Here is a 19,068-nt window from a genome sequence, read left to right as displayed (position 1 = left end):
TCTACATTACCCTTTACAAACGAGATGATACAAGCAGGAGTTTGTATTTGAAAAAAACCCTGATAGGAAATGATCTGCTTTTGGTAATGGAACTGGTGTTGACTGAATGTGCGAGAACTGTTCCAATAAGGTGAAGGTACATGCATTTTTTGATCTTGTAAGGCACATCTTCCACGGTGATAAGCAAGCATTTGATGCTCGAAGATTCAAGTTTCGTGGCGACCACCGCCATACATCTGCATCGAGGTTTGTATACAGGTACTCCTTGGTGACATTTTGCAAACCAGTCTCCAGCTACCAGCTGGGTGAGGTTTTTTCCACTTGCGTCACTGAGACTTTAAACATGGCATCACTTGTGTCAGACTTTTTGTAACAATGCATGTAGATCAATGCTAGGAACAAAGCTTCAAAAGCTTCAAAGCTTCTTTGTGAACTTGATCTTACCAAACACACAATATTCACTCTTGTGTAAATTTGTTGTGTGGTGGGTAAAACAAACCCGTTTGTATTGTAATTAGATATAGTGTAATGTAACAGTCAACAAACTGTGGGACTACTTTATTTCCTGCCGGCGCCTGCCCAAACTGTAAATTGTGTTCAGGAGATGGGAGATTGAAACGAGTGTCTGCACAATTGATTTAGTTTATTCGTGAAGACGAATATTATAATTTATACAGAACGCGGTGACGGTGGCAGAAAGAGTGGTAGTACTGGCGGTTGAGTCGAACGCTAAACAGGAATGAAGATTCCTCTTCTCATGCTCGCTTGCGTATAGCAGCGGATTAATTCGCGTTAGTATTGCCACATGTGGGGGGAAATAAAGTAGTCCTATAAAAAGCTATAGCAACTGTTCGGTTGTGAGTGGGGGTATGAAAGCATCATTCTTATATGTAAACCTTTTTATATAGATGTACAGAATAAATTTTTTTTAAACAATGCGACGCGAGTATTTTGATTTCGGTAGCGACGTGTACGGACTGGGAGCGACAAGTTAGTACACAACATTCTTGTGAAAAATGTTGCCTAACAAAAATTCCAAAGATGATAATCTGTATCAAACATGCAAGAAATGATGTTATTGTGTTATGATTGTATATAACTAGAAGAGATTAATAGAAGGAAAACACAACAAAGTAAATACAAGACAGCTTTACGGCTATTTTGTGAAATACATCAAAAGATAGTCGATAATCTGTCTGTAATGAACGTTGAAAATATCAACAGGCAACGCAGCTCGTTAAACAGTTGAATCGCTCTGTTGATTGCCGCATTCTGTAGGCAGAATTCTCACTTTCAAAGCATAAAAATAGTTCAATCATAATATTTGATAATAGGGCGGTAGATACTCTCAGACCACGATAAAAACGTTGCTTTAAATGGCTTTAGCTGTGTTTAGTGATCACATTTGCAAGGTACTTCCCAACCTTCCTCCTTCACTCACAACATACCGCAATTAAGGATTCCATAGTCCTACAGGTCTTGTACGGTATTCAATAAAAAGATTAAGCCAAACATACCTGTCCAATACGGCCCTGCATTATGATATTGCAGTCTTTATCCAACTCCAGTACATTTTGCATTTGAGTATGGCTTGTGAAGTCACTAAAGTCGTACGGTGGAGAGTCATCATCATCCTAAAAACCACATTATAAAATTGTCAAACAAAATGCCATATGACAGGACACCAGAAATTATGACCAAGTGGTTTTAGCAGTGGAAGCGACCCAGAGGCAGACCGAGGAAGGGGTGGATAGACTGCGGGGAAGTGGATTGGAGCAGGACGGGAAGGATTGGGGACGGCAGTCAATGGAGAGCATGGTGCATTGCGGAGAAAGCCAAATCCAACCTTGGCATGTAGCTTTGTGATGATGATGTACTTTTATAAATGTATAATACTTAGTGATGTAATAGACCTCTGTTTCTGCTTACAATACAATAATAACATCTTTTCAGACACTGATTTTTTCATTTCTCCTCAGGTCAATAGAAAAAATGGAATCAAAAGGTTAATTATGAACCCTCTACACCTGCTATTTTTCTCATTTTCATTATGTTGTTTTTTTTCTTTATTTTATTTATCTTTGATCAACTTGTTAACATTATTTTCATATACATAGTTTAATGTTACATTATCTATCTATATACATTTAATCTGTGTTTTTTTAATTTTATTCTATCAATTTCACTTCGTTTTTCTTTAACCATTGATTTAGACTGGTTTATCCTGGTAACTTGTTATGTATAAACAAAAATATGCATAACTGTTTCTTCACCTTTAGAAGATGAGTTCTTTAGCAAAAGTATCCACTCCTGCTTCCGTTATAACACCTCAGTTACATATAATAATAAAAAATAGCCGCATACCCCATCAAATGTCATGGTGGTGTTGACATCGCTCTGGGACGAAGATGTAGATCTCATGCTGAGATAATGTTGGTGCTCAATTTCACTGGCCTCCGTTAACAGGGCTCCATCTACCATGCTTTCACCTGAAAGTACACACTCAAATATTACAACTAAACACAATTATATTACTGTGCATGAAAGAACAGATAATACCGGTGGGTGAGTAGACGAATGTGTCGGGTTCTGTGGGCGTTATGAGTTCATTTCATTTTATTACACAGCAAACATTTTCCGCGCACAATGGTGGTATTAGGAGTATTTAAAATTGTAGTATATGTGAGTTTGGAAGACTAAGATAGTGATCCAAGAATGAGAGCACGAATGTATGTGTTTTAATAAACGGCGATTGCTATTCTGGGATTACGAGTGAAAAGTTGGGTGTGTGACGCTCATTAAGTTAATACATTGAACAAAATGTTCAGTGATTAATATATATATTATTAAATGGAGCTGGACTTATCGATATCCCTGATATATTAAGGATATAACACAAAAATTGTCAGGCTATTCATTATCCGGGAAAGTTTGTCTTTCCTTTTAGAAAAAATAATACACATATTAAACTTACCCGTTACGTTGGACGTGAGACTCTGAGCTGAACCAGTTACCAAGTTGGATTTGGGAGAGACGGTCTCGTACACATTTCGATGCGAGCAATGAACTAAAAAGAAAGAAATAATGATTTACCACGACAAAAGAAATCTACCCGTTAAAAGTACACAAGAACAGAAAATATGATATCAGGCAGTGTAAGAGAGACAGAGTACGCCATGTTGATTGGCTGTCTTGATCATTAGATCATTATATTTATTCAGTGCTAACAAACTACAATACACTAGACACGAGAGATTGTAGATCTTCCATACTGTTAGAAATAAGTACCGCATCATCAGCACTACAACAGACAAAATACTTTCAGTCAGTTTTAAAAGGCTGACTTGAAAAAACCCACGCAATAATGACAGATAACAGTAGGTAGAAAGGTTTGACAACTGAGTATTGTTGTGAATTATTTTTTATAGAACAAATTACATTTTTCAGAAAAATCGTATGTATTTTATTAGACTTTTTTCACATTAGCTCCACACAGCATCCCCAAAGAAAAAAGATTCCCTCAGGGAATATTTTATCTTTGGGGATGCTGTGTGGAGGGTTTTTTTAGGAAAAGGAAGGAGAGGAAGTTCTGAGAAGGAAAAGGAATGAGGTGTGGGTAGGAATCTGGGGTTTAATGTGTCCTGGAGTGATGGGTCAAGTTAGTCCAGCTGGAGAGGTCAAAAGGTCTGCCTCAACCAGTCTCTCCTGATCCGGCCCACCAAGCATTATGCAATGCTCATCCACCACTAAGACCTAGACAAACCTCATCCTAAGAACCCGGGCACCCCTTCTAAGTCACCGAATGTAGCAAATCACTTGACATATGGCAGGGGTGTTGGTTATCCAATAAATGGTTCCCGGGGGACGGTACCCATATCCGCCTCCCTAATTGTTCCTAAAACTCTTATGATGGTGACAAGTGTATAGGACGGCCAGGATTATTTTACATTCTCTTAGGCTCTTGAGGTGATTTTTCATAAAAACAGCGCTATACAAATTATCCAATTATTATGATCACACCTCGGTTCTGAACATGGAAGGGCTAACCTATACACTAGAGACATCTGCTGTAGAACTCTGTGAGCTACTAACACTAGAGACATCTGCTGTAGAACTCTGTGAGCTACTAACACTAGAGACATCTGTGCTACGTATCTCGAACTATCGCAGATATGATTAACGGGACCATACCAAAGAAAGCGATTGCAATAGCTCTGTATACGTTAAAAGTAGTTTGTGGCTTTACCTTGGTAGTGCAGATGGTTGATGTCTCTCATGATGACCTGCGCCCGCGCCCTGCGATGCTGGTCGTGGTGCCAGCAGGCCTGCATCACCACATACACCTCATGGGGACAGCCCACGGGTGGCTCCAAAGTGCGCTTGTCAACCGAATAGTTCTGTACACAAAATTAAATCAATTGAAAAAAAGTAAGACTCTTCACAGTCAATATTCTTCTTCTTTCGTATGGTGGAGTGTCAAGGGCAACATCCAGGTCTGGGAGTCAGTCTAGGGCCTCAGGTGTAGCCTGTGAACCCATAGATGACGACATCTGTGGTTGAGGAGTAAGACTCTTCTTGGCTACTTGACTTAATCCGGCAGGTTCAATTCCCAGCGTGCAGAAGTAAATTTTATTTTATTACTTTATGTTGTTTCAGTTATACTCTCGTGCGGTATTCACATTAAATACTAATAAATAGATAACAGAAACATAAGGAAAGGGTCTTTCGCCGAGCTACGACCAAACTACACGAACTATCAAAGCGACTAATCAATGAAAGTTATGCTGTATTTTATGTTTTGCTATGTTATAAATGCGCCATGTTGGAAGCCAGTTGCTATGTCATAAAGTTTAGGGATAAAGGCCCCATCATGGGTGACAGTTTGCTATGTTATAACACGGAGGGTCCTCAAGGGAAGGCACGTGCTTACTGGTATCGAACCAGGGGCACTTGTGTAGCTCAGTAATCGGAGGCGGTGAGATCCTTATGTCTGCAAGGCGTGGGGGACTTCTTTGTTCTCCTCGAGCTCTCCACGGTCAGCACAGATAAGGTTTCAAATATCACAAGCCAGGATGTGGTGGAAAGGGTTTATTTCAATAGTTTACAACGGGGGTACATCCTAACCATAAAAACAGTATCGATCTCTCTCTTTTCTCTCAACAGGGTGAATGGTACTAATGAATTTACTAAGTGAACACAAATAAGGGGGGTTTTAGGTTGAAGATAGCTTACGAGTACGTCAAGTCATGATGCAGGAAGTCGCACTTGCTGTCCAAGGCGGCGGGGAGTTGAGTCGGTACACACGCGGATTTAATACTCGGTTAACACCCAGGACCCGATTATAGCGGTCCTGGTCCATGATCTAAGGATACCGGCAGTATTACCGTTTCCAAACAATAGATACTACGACGCGGCTTTGACCGTGTTGTTTGTGATCTCGCCGCGAATGTCGCGTGCTTGCTAGACCGGTGTCTGATTTCAACTGGCGAACTGGCCGATTGTTTCTCAGTGTAAAGGCGAGCGGGGAATTTGTGAAGCTCTTACTATTTAGGATGGCTTGAATTGTTTATTGTGTATTAGGTTGGACCGTGTTTCGTAACAGTATATGTGATTTGCAGAAGTACAGAGATACACAAAACCCAATGTACAATACAATACAAAAAGTATGTGTTGTTGGCAACTCCAATTGAGCGATCTATTTACAAACTTACTGAAATTTATTTTTATTTATAATGCTGCAAAGTGTTTGCTTTCCACAAAAATAGAAAATTCAACATTACCTTTTTCGTTAAAGGGTGACTCATCTGAGCAGGTGACAATCCAAAGGAGAATATTTCCCACAAGGTTGTGGCAAATGCCCAAACATCAGCTAAAGGCGACATTCGCGCTGCATTCATGTTGTTGAAAAATTCCACGGGCAGCCAATGATACCTAAGAGAACACAACACAAAATCAAAATTCAAGTTCAAAAGGCAGCAAATTATAAAAATATATATTTTAAAAACACTAAATTTATGGCATGGCTGCAAACAAGGGAGGAACTTGCCTCTCGTATAATGGGTTTACGCTAATGTTTTACTGTAATACTGGGATGGTGGAGCAATAGACTGTAATTAACACAATTTTGTAGAAGTCAGACTATGGTTGTGGCACCGTACTTTGCCAAAGAATTATGCTGACGTCATCAGCCGGCTAGCTACCTTGTCAGCCTTTTCGAGGCACAGAGAAATGACAACACATTGATTACGCAACTGAATATTACTAATTATGTAAATTTATGCCTCATATACTAAAAAACATCTTATTTCACTATGAATCACAGTGAATTCTATTAGTGGATATGTATTGGCTTCTTGAGTTTGACGAATTTGGTACAGCGAGAGTAGAGCGCATGCACCGACACTTGTTTATTGACCTCCCCACAATTGAGCAATGGAGATTTCCGGGTATTCGGTATTCGATTTAATCAATAACGAAAAAAATTTAATCAATAAACCATTTTTAAATATAAAATACTACATAATTGAACATTTGTGCATTTTTAAATTTTATTTATCCGACAAAAATGAAAGTTGAAAATCCTTCCATATTAACTCTGTACAAATGTTTGTACCATATGTTTGGCATCAAGTCGGCACGGGTTGCCGGTGTTTAATCAAAATAATATTTATTATATGAGTTATTGGGATCAAATGGAATAAAATAAGAGGGTATGCATATTTAAATTCATGAAAAAAAAATTCTTCCTTATGTCCTGGGACACCCTAATATATACCTACAGTTGTCTCAATGTCATAACGTCTCTCTCACACAAGACTTCAGTGGCACATTCATAACACTATTGAATATGAATAGAAACTCACTGAGGAAACTAGTGGGATTATTAACAGGTCACCTCAGAAAATGTGAAGAAGATGAAGAATCCTAAGGGATCTGAAGGTACCAATGTCCTGTCTTGATGTAAAAAAATACTTTGGATGAACTTTAATAGTCGGATACTTCACCAGTACCGGTGGCGAAAAACCGGTGCCAGCACGGGTTCAGGATTTCATAAGCGGGCTTCCTAGGGTTGTGAGGTGAGTAGGGAGGAACTTGAACGCCCTCATACTACTTTAAAGTCGCTAGGGATCATGTTTTGGTAATGATAAAAACATTATATTCAGATATATTCTACAAATTCCATGTATTAGATATTCGACAAATTTACACAAAAACTATCTTAACCCATCTGTTTAAAAATAAAACACATACATTTTATGAAAATACCCATAATATTGTAAACACGAGGCACAAAACTAAAGAAATAATATAAACACCTAAAACAAACACAACATTTGGAAAAATAAATTTCAAATACATTGCGTCTAAAATATACAATAACCTACCTGAAAAAACAAGACAATCGAATAATAATATTAACAAATACAAAATCCTGATCAAACAATGGATCATCGAAAAAGGTCGTGCAATAATTAGTCACCTCACCCAAATATAATCATCATTATTGTTACCACTACCTACCAACCTGAAAATTTTTGTCAAATATTTTTTGCTTTTTTGAAAAATGTACTTTATTTTAAATTTGTAAACTAGTCTGTCTCGACACAGGATTTCCTAGTGAGACAGGCAAAGCCAAAAAATTATATGTAAACCTTTTTATATAGATGCACATAATAAATTATTTATTGGGAGTGAAGTGGTTAAAAAAAGGAACCAAAAAACCTTAGTCAAACGCTTACAATAAATTAATCACATACTCATTTTCCCCATACGACGAATGCAGGCCCGGGTCAGACAGCTTGATAGAGAGGTGAGAACTGTCGTGACCAGCCACCAGCAGTTTGCGGCAGCGGATATTCCCGTGAACGAAGCCGCTCTCGGCGAGGCTCCACAGCGCCGAGGCCAGCGAGGCAGCCGCTTCCACCTGCTCTCGCATCCGGATACTCTTCTTGTTCTCCCTGCAAGGCAAATACATACTTTTTACAAGTCCTAGTTAATACATAGGACCTATACTAGAAAATGAGTCTTACAGGAAGATGAATATGTTACTTGATAGATCATGAGACCATTGTGAGGTTTTGTAGGTCCCAAAGACTGCAATGTGCTGGTCTTGTCTTGCGGAAAGAATATCGGAAGATAGGATGCCAAAAGTTATGACTGTGGGTGCCCCATTGAAAGCGACCCAGAGGTAAAAAAAAGGTTCATTTTTCGAAGAAGTGTTCTTCTAACCGGTTTTCACTTATTGATGACGTTGTTTATTTTATTAAAAAGGCAAATAACTTAGTTTACATCACTTTATTTTTATATACACAATCTACTTGTTACAAACTTTCCCCACTCTTACCTCTCCCCCCTCCCTCTACCAACCCCCCCTTCAAAGGTGATCGATATTTAATCTTTAAATTTAGTCTACATTTACTCCTGATGAAGCGAACATTGTAGCGAAACATGTAGATTGTGTATATAAAAATAAAGTGATGTAAACTAGGTTATTTGTCTTTATAACAAAAAAAAACTTTAACATGTTGTCAATGGTGATTCAACCATTGTTAACCCCGATCCTAAATGTCAATTTTTTATATGTTTCGGTAAAAAAAAAACACCGGAGGTGACAATTCCACACACATTATTACTCCAAATAAGCTTAGGGATCACTAGTTATTCAGCTACGTCTCTTAACACCATATAATAAATTATTTTACCTGAGATAAAGGTCTAATGATCCAATTGGCAAGTATTCCAAGACCATGGCAACTGGAGATCTCAATATGACGCCGTATAACCTGACCAGAGCGGAGGACTTCAAAAAGGCCCATTGCCCAGCCTTATCAATAAACTCCTGAAAAAACACATTTTCGGTTTAAAAAATATATATGTATTACAAAGTACAGTCGATGAAGAAAGTCTAGAAATTTAATAAAATAAAAATATTCGAGTCTCGTCGCGACCGTATTGTTTCATATTTTCTTTGAGAGTTATGATTTAATGGAATTAAAAATGTTAATTACTGTGGTAAAACCCATTTTGAAACAAATTTTAGTACACACAAATGTGAGGTTATGTTCGACTCCCGAATGTGACAGTTTAGCATTATTTACAGGAAAAACGACAACATAATTTCAAAGTGAGTAAGTTTTCTATGCTTGGTCATTTGTCCGTGCTTTGTGCTTCAAATAATGCAGATGGCCATAATTTGGTTCTGTTTAGAAAAATTAAAAAATAAAATTACCTTCATATGTTCACTGCTAGCATCCTGCTTCAGCATCTTCATGGCCACTTCAAATTTCTTAGATTGAGCCACCTGCCATAGAGCTTTGTACGTCAGTGACAGATTCTCCGAACTCGCTATCCGTGTATCTATGGAAGAAAAATACATGCTTGAGTTACACAGCAACTTTAAAAAACAAAATTTATGTGACACCTCACAAGAGCGCCCCTGTCTGTACAGTGTAAAGGCAGGGGAGCTATGGCACCACCCGGTTGGGCAGTTTTGTGAAGCGGGTGAAGGTAGGGGCTGTAGGAAGGGATTTATTAAGAGGCCCAGATTATATGAAGGAGGAAAAACAGATGCCGGTAGCTCGTTCCACATACTAGCCGTCTTACACAAAAAGTGAGTCGAAGAAGCGGCCCGTTCTCATGAAGCCAACATCAACTGTTAACGGGTGTTCTGCTTGTGTACGTTGAGTTTCACGCACATGCCGGGGATCAATGCTGCTAGCTCCTTACAGCAGGCTCTATTAAAATACCTCTAGAACAGGCTCAGCATGCCTGCAATGTGCCTGTGCATTAGAGATGGCAATCGGTCTGTTAACAATGGATTGTCAATCAGATCGACCGCCCTCCTTTGCATAGAATCAAGTAGGTTAATCAAGTATTGTGGGACTCCAGCCCAGAGGTGGCTTCCAAATTCAATTGTTGGGCGTACTTGAGATAGGGTTAGCAACTGGTTACTATTTAAGAATCTGCCAGCTCTATACAAGACACCCAGTTTCTTGGAAGCCAGATTTTCTCGGGCTTCTTTAGAGCCCAATACTTGAGCCGATCTGATGTACTTACTCCAGGCATTTCAATGGAGTCTTTATTGAGGAGGGTGCTTCCATAAATTTGCACCAGATAGTGATTGATCTACCTCTTTGCCGAAATCAGACATGATTGGGTGTTTGAGACGGTGAAACTGACCAGTTCGGCCTCACCCCAGGCACGAACCTTCTAAAGGCAGTGGTCAACTTTTTGTATCAAAACTTCCTGAGCTATACGGACATCATAAGTGGAAGGGGGCTCGTCAAAAGGATAACCCTCATGAACGGTGCTGTCGCCAGTGTAGCAACGAACTGGTGCACATTCAACGATATCGTTGATGTGTAAAAAAACAGTGTCGGCAACAGCACAGATCCTTGTGGCACCCCCGCATTGATTTGGTGAGGAGTTTTGCAATAATTATTGCTATTAACTTGGTAGTTAGCCAACTATTGACTTGATGAATTCAAATGGATAACATCCTTCAGCCGGAGGAAGCAACTCTCCTAATAGTTAAGGTAGTGAAAATATTTACACCGTCATAGATTTGTTTTTTTATAAATGAAATCAAATCAGTGCGATAAAGATGATTTTATTCAAATGCCATAACTTAAAACAGGATTCGTTGACAAAAAGCATAAAAGACAATTACCAATGTGCCAGCTAAAATGCCGAGCGGCCCGCCATGCGCCAGCTTTTTATTTTTTTTTATAGTGAATACCTCACAAGAGTCCCAACTGCTCCCGTCTGGAGCCAGTGAGACTATGGCATCCCCTATTGGGGGATGTTGTGAGGCTGAAGGTAAGTGGGGAAGGGAAAGAGGAAGGTGGGGAAGTACCTGGCTATTCAGATCTAGTCACTAAACACGGCTAAAGCCATTTGGAGCAACGTTTGAATTCTGAATGGTGGTCTTACACCAGGGCGATACTGGTAGTATCTTCCACTCTGGAACGTGCCGCAAATATACTATATATTATTTTAATTAATTAATTGTGAAATAACACAAATTAATCAAATAAAATTTATTTGCGCACGCCGGGTTCGAACCCGCGACCTTCGGAATGGCAGTCCAATGTGTTACCACTGGACTATGCCGGCCGTCTGACTCTATTTTCGTAATAACTTATGTGTTTGTTGAATAATTTTTTTGAAAAACGGTACCGTTTTACCAGATAATGTGTTCGTATATGTATTTATAATAATCGTATTATTTTTTTAATGACAAACTAATGTTTATAAGACAAGGTTTTTTATGCAAAATTAGTCGCCTGAAATATCCATAAGCCGACGTAGCTCAGTGGTCCAGAGCACCTGACCGGACATCAGAAGGTGCGGAGTTCAATTCCCGTCGGTGGCATTTATTTTTACTCGGGAGATATTTTTTATTTATTCTTCTTTTTTAGAATTTGGTATAATAATAATAATAAATAAAAAATAATAATAAATAATGTATATATATCTTTCCTGTGTACTTTCCTTAGGATAGCTTCTATAATGTTATTAAAAAATATAATACAGGGTGTCGACGAAACGACAGGCTAGAATAATATTGAGATACATTATTTCCTTGCCAAGCAAATAAAATCTATTTTTGTATGCTAGGAGCATTTTTTTTCAGGTTCAAAATACCATAAAATCGAGGCAAGTTCGGTGAGTTGCACGCAAATCCCTGGCATTAAAAGACGAATGTTTGGGTTATTTCACCAGAAGTAAGGAAAAATTTTGCTTACTTCTGTCGACTTATCTCTTCAGTGACGTGCTTGGCATTTTAGGTTTACGAGTTGTCCTAGATATCGAAATAATTGACTTAAAGAATTACTATAGATTAACTGCTTGAACACCACTGGCTTAGCCGCACTTGACTAGATTTTATGGTATTCTGAACCTTAAAAAATGCTTCCAACATACGAAAATATACTTTATTCACTTGGCAAAGAAATAAAATATCTTATATACGTATACGGAGATACTTAACTTTTTGCACGCGGCTGTATCAACTGTTGTTATGGTAAAAAGTCTATACTCACACGCGGCTGTATCAACAGTTGATACGGAAACTTTGACGGCCGATATTCCAGCGCTCTTTCGTCATAAATGTATTTCTTGCTCACTTGGACATTCGTAGAACTATCACGATGCTGACATCTACAAGAATTTCTCAAAAATAAAATTGTTTTTCATAAAAAAAGATCGATAATCAAGTGCGCCTCTTCGCGCCTTTTAGTCCTTTAATTAACATTTTTGTCAACGGATGGCGTTAGTACTAGTATGTCATTCACAACTTTTCATAACTAAAAATGATAAGTGATAATGGTGCCCCACTTGTGTCTATCAACGCAGTGGCCTAAGTACACACACGCCGAGTGAATGGCGGGACCACATTCAAAAGATACGGTACGTCTTTGTATGAAATTTTATGTTTTTGTTTTTATAAACATCTAAGAATGTTGACACACGAGGATTTGTTTTCATATTGTGGAGAATAATCTGTTCTGTCTATATAGTCCAATAAATCATGCCAAAATGCTATAATTTGACATTTAATTGCGTGCATAGGTATTTGAAAATATGTACCGCGTACGGGTATAGATAAAATGGAGCAAATTAACGCGTTCAAAAGGTTAAAAGCGTGTTTTGTTTAGTTTGCACACAACACGATGCATCGACAACGTTTGACGTCAGTTGTTAACTACTGACAGTGCTGGTAGCACTCTATGCTAATTGCACATGGACCTACTACTCGCTTGACAGAAATAGTGTCTAGGCATAATTTGAATATTCTGGAGGTGGCAAAATATTGATGTTCGTATAGCTATAATTTATAGGAATACATAAGAAACGAGGGGATTTAGGTTGGAAGTCAATTTGACATCATTCTCATGTACTTCCTTGGCGGCGACGAATGCAACACAATTAATATTTATTTCATTATATGGGTAAACCCAAATTCCTCTTTTAGATCGTTTTTATTTTATTTAATTGTTAAGACATACACAGTACAATAAGATACAGTTAGTTATTTTTAGTTATTACATACATAGTTGTAGTACCTATTACGTATGTCCATAAAATATCATTACGTAATTTCGCCTGAGATTGTTATAAAAGGAAGGAAGTGTGTGGATAGATAATAATAAATGAATTGAAAATAAGAATTATAATAAGCTCACGAATTGTAATTGACTGTTAATACATAGGAGTTTTGAAAAATGATGTGAAAATATTTTTGAAATATGTCATGCTAAGAAATTTAATAAGTTAGTTTTGTATGTTAGAAAGGAATCATGAAAGATGTCTAAATGTAGTAATTTTCCGTAATGGGTATATGTTGTGATTGCGCGAGTAATTACTGAGTTTTTTGCTGCATTGGTATTATTGGCTTCAATATGAAAAAGTGTAGTGTGCCTGGAACGCCTCGTTGGAACATTTAAACCAATGACGGATAGCAATTCGGGACTATCTATTTTATTATTTAGTAGATTATGTAGAAACAACAGGTCTGACAATGTGCGTCTTTTTTGTAAAGTTAACATATTATTTGTAGTTTTGTTGTATTTCTTGAGTAAATGTTTATGCTTATAATAAAGGAAAAGTAGAACAACATTGTCTTCATCGCTAGAGTTATTGACATTGTATTAACTCCACGGCTGCATGTGAAAAAATGAAAAGTTGAGTATAATTAATATTATTGTAACCTTTCATTTCGTCACTTCCAAACATATTTATTTTATCTGCGAACAAGTGCGTCGCCATTGTGAAAGCGCCATCGACCATGCAACAGACTTCATGTGTTTGTTTAAGTCATATTATTTATGTAGATTCATTATGAAGGGCTGTTATTTATCTTTATAAACATATAATAAACCTATTACGGTGCTGGATACAATAACAACATCAATGTGCACAGGCTGTTGCTCCCATCGCCTTTTCATGCCATCGTAAAAGATCAATGGTTTCGTTGCTTGTGTGTAACGTAGCGCCGTCTTGTTGAAAGTAAACGTTGTCCAGATCAATACCATCCAATTCCGGCCATAAAAAATCATTAATCATCTCTCGATAGCGCAATCTATTCACCGTAACTGTTGCTCCAGCCTCATTTTCGAAAAAGTAAGGTCCAATGACTCCGCCGGACCATAAACCACACCAAACAGTCACACGTTGAGGATAGAGAGGCTTTTCAACAATAACTCTTGGGTTTTCCGAGCCCCAGATGCGACAATTTTGCTTGTTGACGAAGCCACCGAGGTGAAAAAGGGCCTCATCACTCAAGATGATTTGCATTTGATTCATTCAAGTGAATTTTAATAATTTCAATGCGTTGTTGAAGCGTGTATCGTTCCATTTTTATTAATGACGTAGTTTCTACTTGTCAAATGTCAAAAAATGACAGCTTCAAAAGTAACTACCGAAATAGCGGGCTATTCAAAATAACACCTCTTATTGGAAAACCCTGTAGATACATTAGTAAATAGACTAGCTCCCCAGTTAGACCCGAGATTTCTCTACTAACTGGGTAATTGAAATGTTCAATGAATAAATATCATGTATAATAAATATTATCCTGTATTTACTTTTAAAAAATTACCGAAATGTCCTCACCATTGAATCACAGGATCGATTATCGAAGAACATTGGAGATACATATATATTGGCCCCTACAATTTTTGTTCTGATAATAATGCATACAAGTGATAAATAAATGATTTTTTTTTAATTTATCTATATTTACTTATTCTCTCATAATTACTACACTTTTTGGTTTTTATTTTTTATTCTTATTTATAAATAAATTCTGTTACTATCTATTGGATTGCACTAGCCTCCCCACATTCTTGAATAAAGGCCATATAAACATGTTTTAAATTTAACATTATCTCACATTAATTTATTTAAAACACATTTACCAGTAAGGTCCTACTTCTGTAGGTTTTACATAGACAAAAGTTTGAACACTAGTTACGAGAATATTAGATAAATTGCATTTCTAGCTAAACTTTACTGAAAACTACAATTTTCATCATAAGTTGTTATTGCATCATAAATGTAGTTTGAAACAATCAATATTTATTTATTCTCAAACAGATTAATTAATTTTTTAATACAAATAAATTCCTAAAATAGCTAAAAATACCTCCTGGGAATTAGGTTGATTTTTATTTACGGGACTGCCTTTCTTTTTTCCAATGTATCAGTTTTCTTATCTTCTATTTTTGGATTATCCGTTTTCGGATTTTTTTTTAGTTTTGGATTAGCTTTCTGATGTTCTATTTTTGGAGCATCAGTTTTGTGATCTTTATTTTTGGGACACTTTTGTTTTTGGTTTTTTTTTTTTGTTCTTTTTGTTTTCTTTTAATTTTCTTTTTTTTTGCTCCTCTCTTTGACGCTTTTCAATCCTTTTTTCGAGCGGTACAGTCTTTGGATCGAATCTTAGGAATTTATACAGCCCTATACACGTGATAAGGACAAAGAGAATTGAAACAACCATCACAAAAATCAATACATTATCTTCGCTTCCGAATAAACTAAAAAATGGTCCCACCAACTCATCCGTCATCAGCATGGCGAGAATACCAGTGTCTTTGACAATAACAGTGACAATATTTGTGGTCCAATTGAAACCAAAATCTGTGGAAACTTGGCACTTCCATAAGTGGTGAGATTTGTTTAGTTTGATGACCAGTCTATCAGTTAGCGGCAACAGAGTAACACCGTGACTTTTATACAAATTGTCATTCAAAAACCATTTCTGAGTTAGTTCTTCGTAGGCCATACCTAATGGTAAAGCTTTGCAAGGGATTATTTTTTCCTTATTGGTGAACACTATAATATCGTATCCTTTACTTTTCACGGCAAGGGTCTCCATACTCACTATCAGCTTCTTTTTGTGACGTCTTTGAACAACAAGTGAATAAATACCGGTATCCGCCGATTTAACTTTGTGGATATGTAATCCTCGCTTCTCCAAGTGTTTCCAATCTGTATGTTTCTTTATAAGCTTTAATACTCTTCCGTTGAACGTCCAAAATACTTTGGTTTTTGGCGAGTCTTTGTGGAGGGACAACGCCATACGCACAGAGTGTTTAAAAGATACTTTTTCGCCTTCATTTGCCACCAAACTGGAGTAATGGGTTTTCATTGCTAGTTTGATGTTTTGTACAGCAACAGGTGGCAGATCACCACACCTAAACTCGTTGCAGTGTCCAATGTCGGCGACGGGTCCGACGCAACTCTTGCCGTTTATGTTCGGTCGTGGAGAATCGCAGGCGCGAAACCTTATCTAGAAATGTCAAAATACAAATAATACAAATGTTGATTAATTTATAAAAGTATTCATAATACTATGGTTGATCATTGTTTGATTTAAGTTCTCTCAATTTTTCATCATGTAAATGGCCTAAAAAGAGTGTCCCAGAACTTCTCAGAGTCAATTAGATTATGATAACCTGATTATGGGGAATGTTGCGTGATAATAGAAATGGGGAGTGGGGAGGAGAAAGTATACAGGACGAAGACGACCAGGCTTTTCAGATCAGATCACAAAAGAATATTATCATTGGTATTTGAATAGAATTGCACATTTTGTACTGTACATGTGTAAACGATTTTTTTTTCAATTATCAGATTTTGCTAAAGGCTATGAATGTGAATGAAGCAAGGAGTGAGTGTCAAGACAGAGTTGTATGGCGGTCCATCTTCTCCAACCAACTGCCCCTGCGAAGAAACATCCGCGTGATGGCGAGTTACTTAGGGCCGGTTTTATAACCATCCGTTCGTTACGCTTAAATACTATTTTTAACTAATATTTGGTCTACCACCTGATTTTGCCGTTTTATAAACGTTCGCCAGGTCAACAATTGGTTAAATTTCGATTTATGCATAACCCACTGATTTCGGTGAGTTAAATGGGCAACAACCCGTTTTGTTGGCGCTCAAATGCTTTTTGACAGCTGTCAGTAGGTAGTTGTTGTATTGTTGGTTGTTTTTTGCCCGGTGTTCGCTCATTTGAAACCGTGCACTATTTTAACTGTCAGTAGGTAGTTGTTGTATTGTTGGTTGTCTTTTGCCCGGTGTTCGCTCATTTGAAACCGTGCACTATTTTAACTGTCAGTAGGTAGTTGTTGTATTGTTGGTTGTCTTTTGCCCGGTGTTCGCTCATTTGAAACCGTGCACTATTTTAACTGTCAGTAGGTAGTTGTTGTATTGTTGGTTGTCTTTTGCCCGGCGTTCGCTCATTTGAAACCGTGCACTATTTTAACTGTCAGTAGGTAGTTGTTGTATTGTTGGTTGTCTTTTGCCCGGTGTTCGCTCATTTGAAACCGTGCACTATTTTAACTGTCAGTAGGTAGTTGTTGTATTGTTGGTTGTCTTTTGCCCGGTGTTCGCTCATTTGAAACCGTGCACTATTTTAACTGTCAGTAGGTAGTTGTTGTATTGTTGGTTGTCTTTTGCCCGGTGTTCGCTCATTTGAAACCGTGCACTATTTTAACTGTCAGTAGGTAGTTGTTGTATTGTTGGTTGTCTTTTGCCCGGCGTTCGCTCATTTGAAACCGTGCACTATTTTAACTGTCAGTAGGTAGTTGTTGTATTGTTGGTTGTCTTTTGCCCGGTGTTCGCTCATTTGAAACCGTGCACTATTTTAACTGTCAGTAGGTAGTTGTTGTATTGTTGGTTGTCTTTTGCCCGGCGTTCGCTCATTTGAAACCGTGCACTATTTTAATTAAAAGATAGCAGGTATAACGTAATTTGAATTTGTGAAATGGATTCCTCATCAATTGACAATGTAAAAATAATTTGGTTAGATAATGCGTACGATGCATAAAACTTCATAATAATCATAACCAATCCACTACATTATATAATTATTAAATATAAATTTACATAGTTTTGAAGTATATTGTAGAAGTGGGTTAATATTGTGTGAACAAATACTGCAAACCGCTCCAAACTTTTGAAATAACGACCGCTTTTGACAGCTAAAGTAATAACCATAGATGAAAACAATATCAGAGACAATTATTTACCAAAAACATTGCCAGTAAAAAAACTTTCGGACCAAATGTAACCGTTGACCGCTGATAAAGCAAATTTGTTTATAGTACCCAAAAGAAGATAACGAACGGATAGCGGTCCACTAACGAAAAACGGTTCGTTATGTAACAGAAATTTAGTACTTCGTTTATAAAACCGGCCCTTAGTTAGTCATAGCCTAAACCCAGAAAAAATATGCATTCCAGTTTTTTTACATTTAAATGCAATTAAATCTAAGGACACATCAGGCAACAATTAAATTTAGGATGGCGATTTTCTGCCACGGAATTAATGAGAGTATAACATGTTTATATTGGAAAAATCTCATTAATCTCACCCCTTTCCCTCCGTCGCACTTGGAGTTACATTCCCATTTGCTCCACGAGCTCCAAACCCCATCGATGGGATCCGCCCCGGGGTCCAGCGGGTGACAGTTGGCTGCCCACATGACCCAACCTCCATCCACCACCAGGGTGTACCAGTACAGCACCAGCAGCTTGCCGGATTTGTAACTGAGCACCGATTTACCATTCCTCAAAACTTCAAAAATATTTTCAAAGAATACAATTTTGAATTCGGTCCATGTTTTTGTGGTGAAAAGTAGATAACCTACATCCGCTGAAGCGAGTGAATGGGTTCCCGATTTCGTGTTTTCGTCCAGAGATATTTTATTACCAATATTGTCAAACGATAATAAATAATAATCATCCGTATCTGAAAGCAGTAAAATTATTTGTGTAGTATTGTCGTAAAACGATGAAACTCTTTTAACACTGGTTGAAACCACTGAAGGAAAAACTGAAGTGTGATGTGGGTTTGCCTGTTTGGCCGAGGTAAGGTAAATTTTCACACATGTGGAGTAAAATTATTGAGCAATTAAAACAAAACTAAATTCTTTCCTTCTTTATGTGAATACCGCACAAGAGTCCCAACTGCTCTCAACAGTCTGGAGCTAGTGATACTATGACATCCCCAATCGGCATATGTTAAGAGGCTGAACGTAGTGGGGAGGGGAAGGAGAAC

At 37.6% G+C, this 19,068-nt stretch overlaps 1 protein-coding gene across 1 annotated transcript in view; it reads right to left on the bottom strand.

Moving 5' to 3' along the window:
• The window catches only part of hop (tyrosine-protein kinase hopscotch), a 69,528-nt gene that overhangs the window by 7,279 nt on the left and 43,181 nt on the right, over positions 1–19,068 (bottom strand). Inside the window, exons 11-18 of the mRNA XM_089638934.1 lie at positions 9,230–9,357; positions 8,703–8,839; positions 7,758–7,958; positions 5,781–5,931; positions 4,247–4,397; positions 2,975–3,067; positions 2,365–2,489; positions 1,518–1,634 (exon numbers count right to left, since the gene is read on the bottom strand). Of these exons, the coding sequence (XP_089495060.1) occupies positions 1,518–1,634; positions 2,365–2,489; positions 2,975–3,067; positions 4,247–4,397; positions 5,781–5,931; positions 7,758–7,958; positions 8,703–8,839; positions 9,230–9,357 (1,103 nt within the window). The remainder of the gene's footprint in view (positions 1–1,517; positions 1,635–2,364; positions 2,490–2,974; positions 3,068–4,246; positions 4,398–5,780; positions 5,932–7,757; positions 7,959–8,702; positions 8,840–9,229; positions 9,358–19,068) is intronic.

Source organism: Hesperophylax consimilis, chromosome 13 (assembly GCF_061612785.1).
Source record: "Hesperophylax consimilis isolate HC1 chromosome 13, BYU_Hcon_1.0, whole genome shotgun sequence".
Lineage (NCBI taxonomy): Eukaryota > Metazoa > Arthropoda > Insecta > Trichoptera > Limnephilidae > Hesperophylax > Hesperophylax consimilis.
The sequence above is the reverse complement of the archived record's forward strand: the minus strand, read 5'-3'. Positions and strand labels throughout refer to the sequence as shown.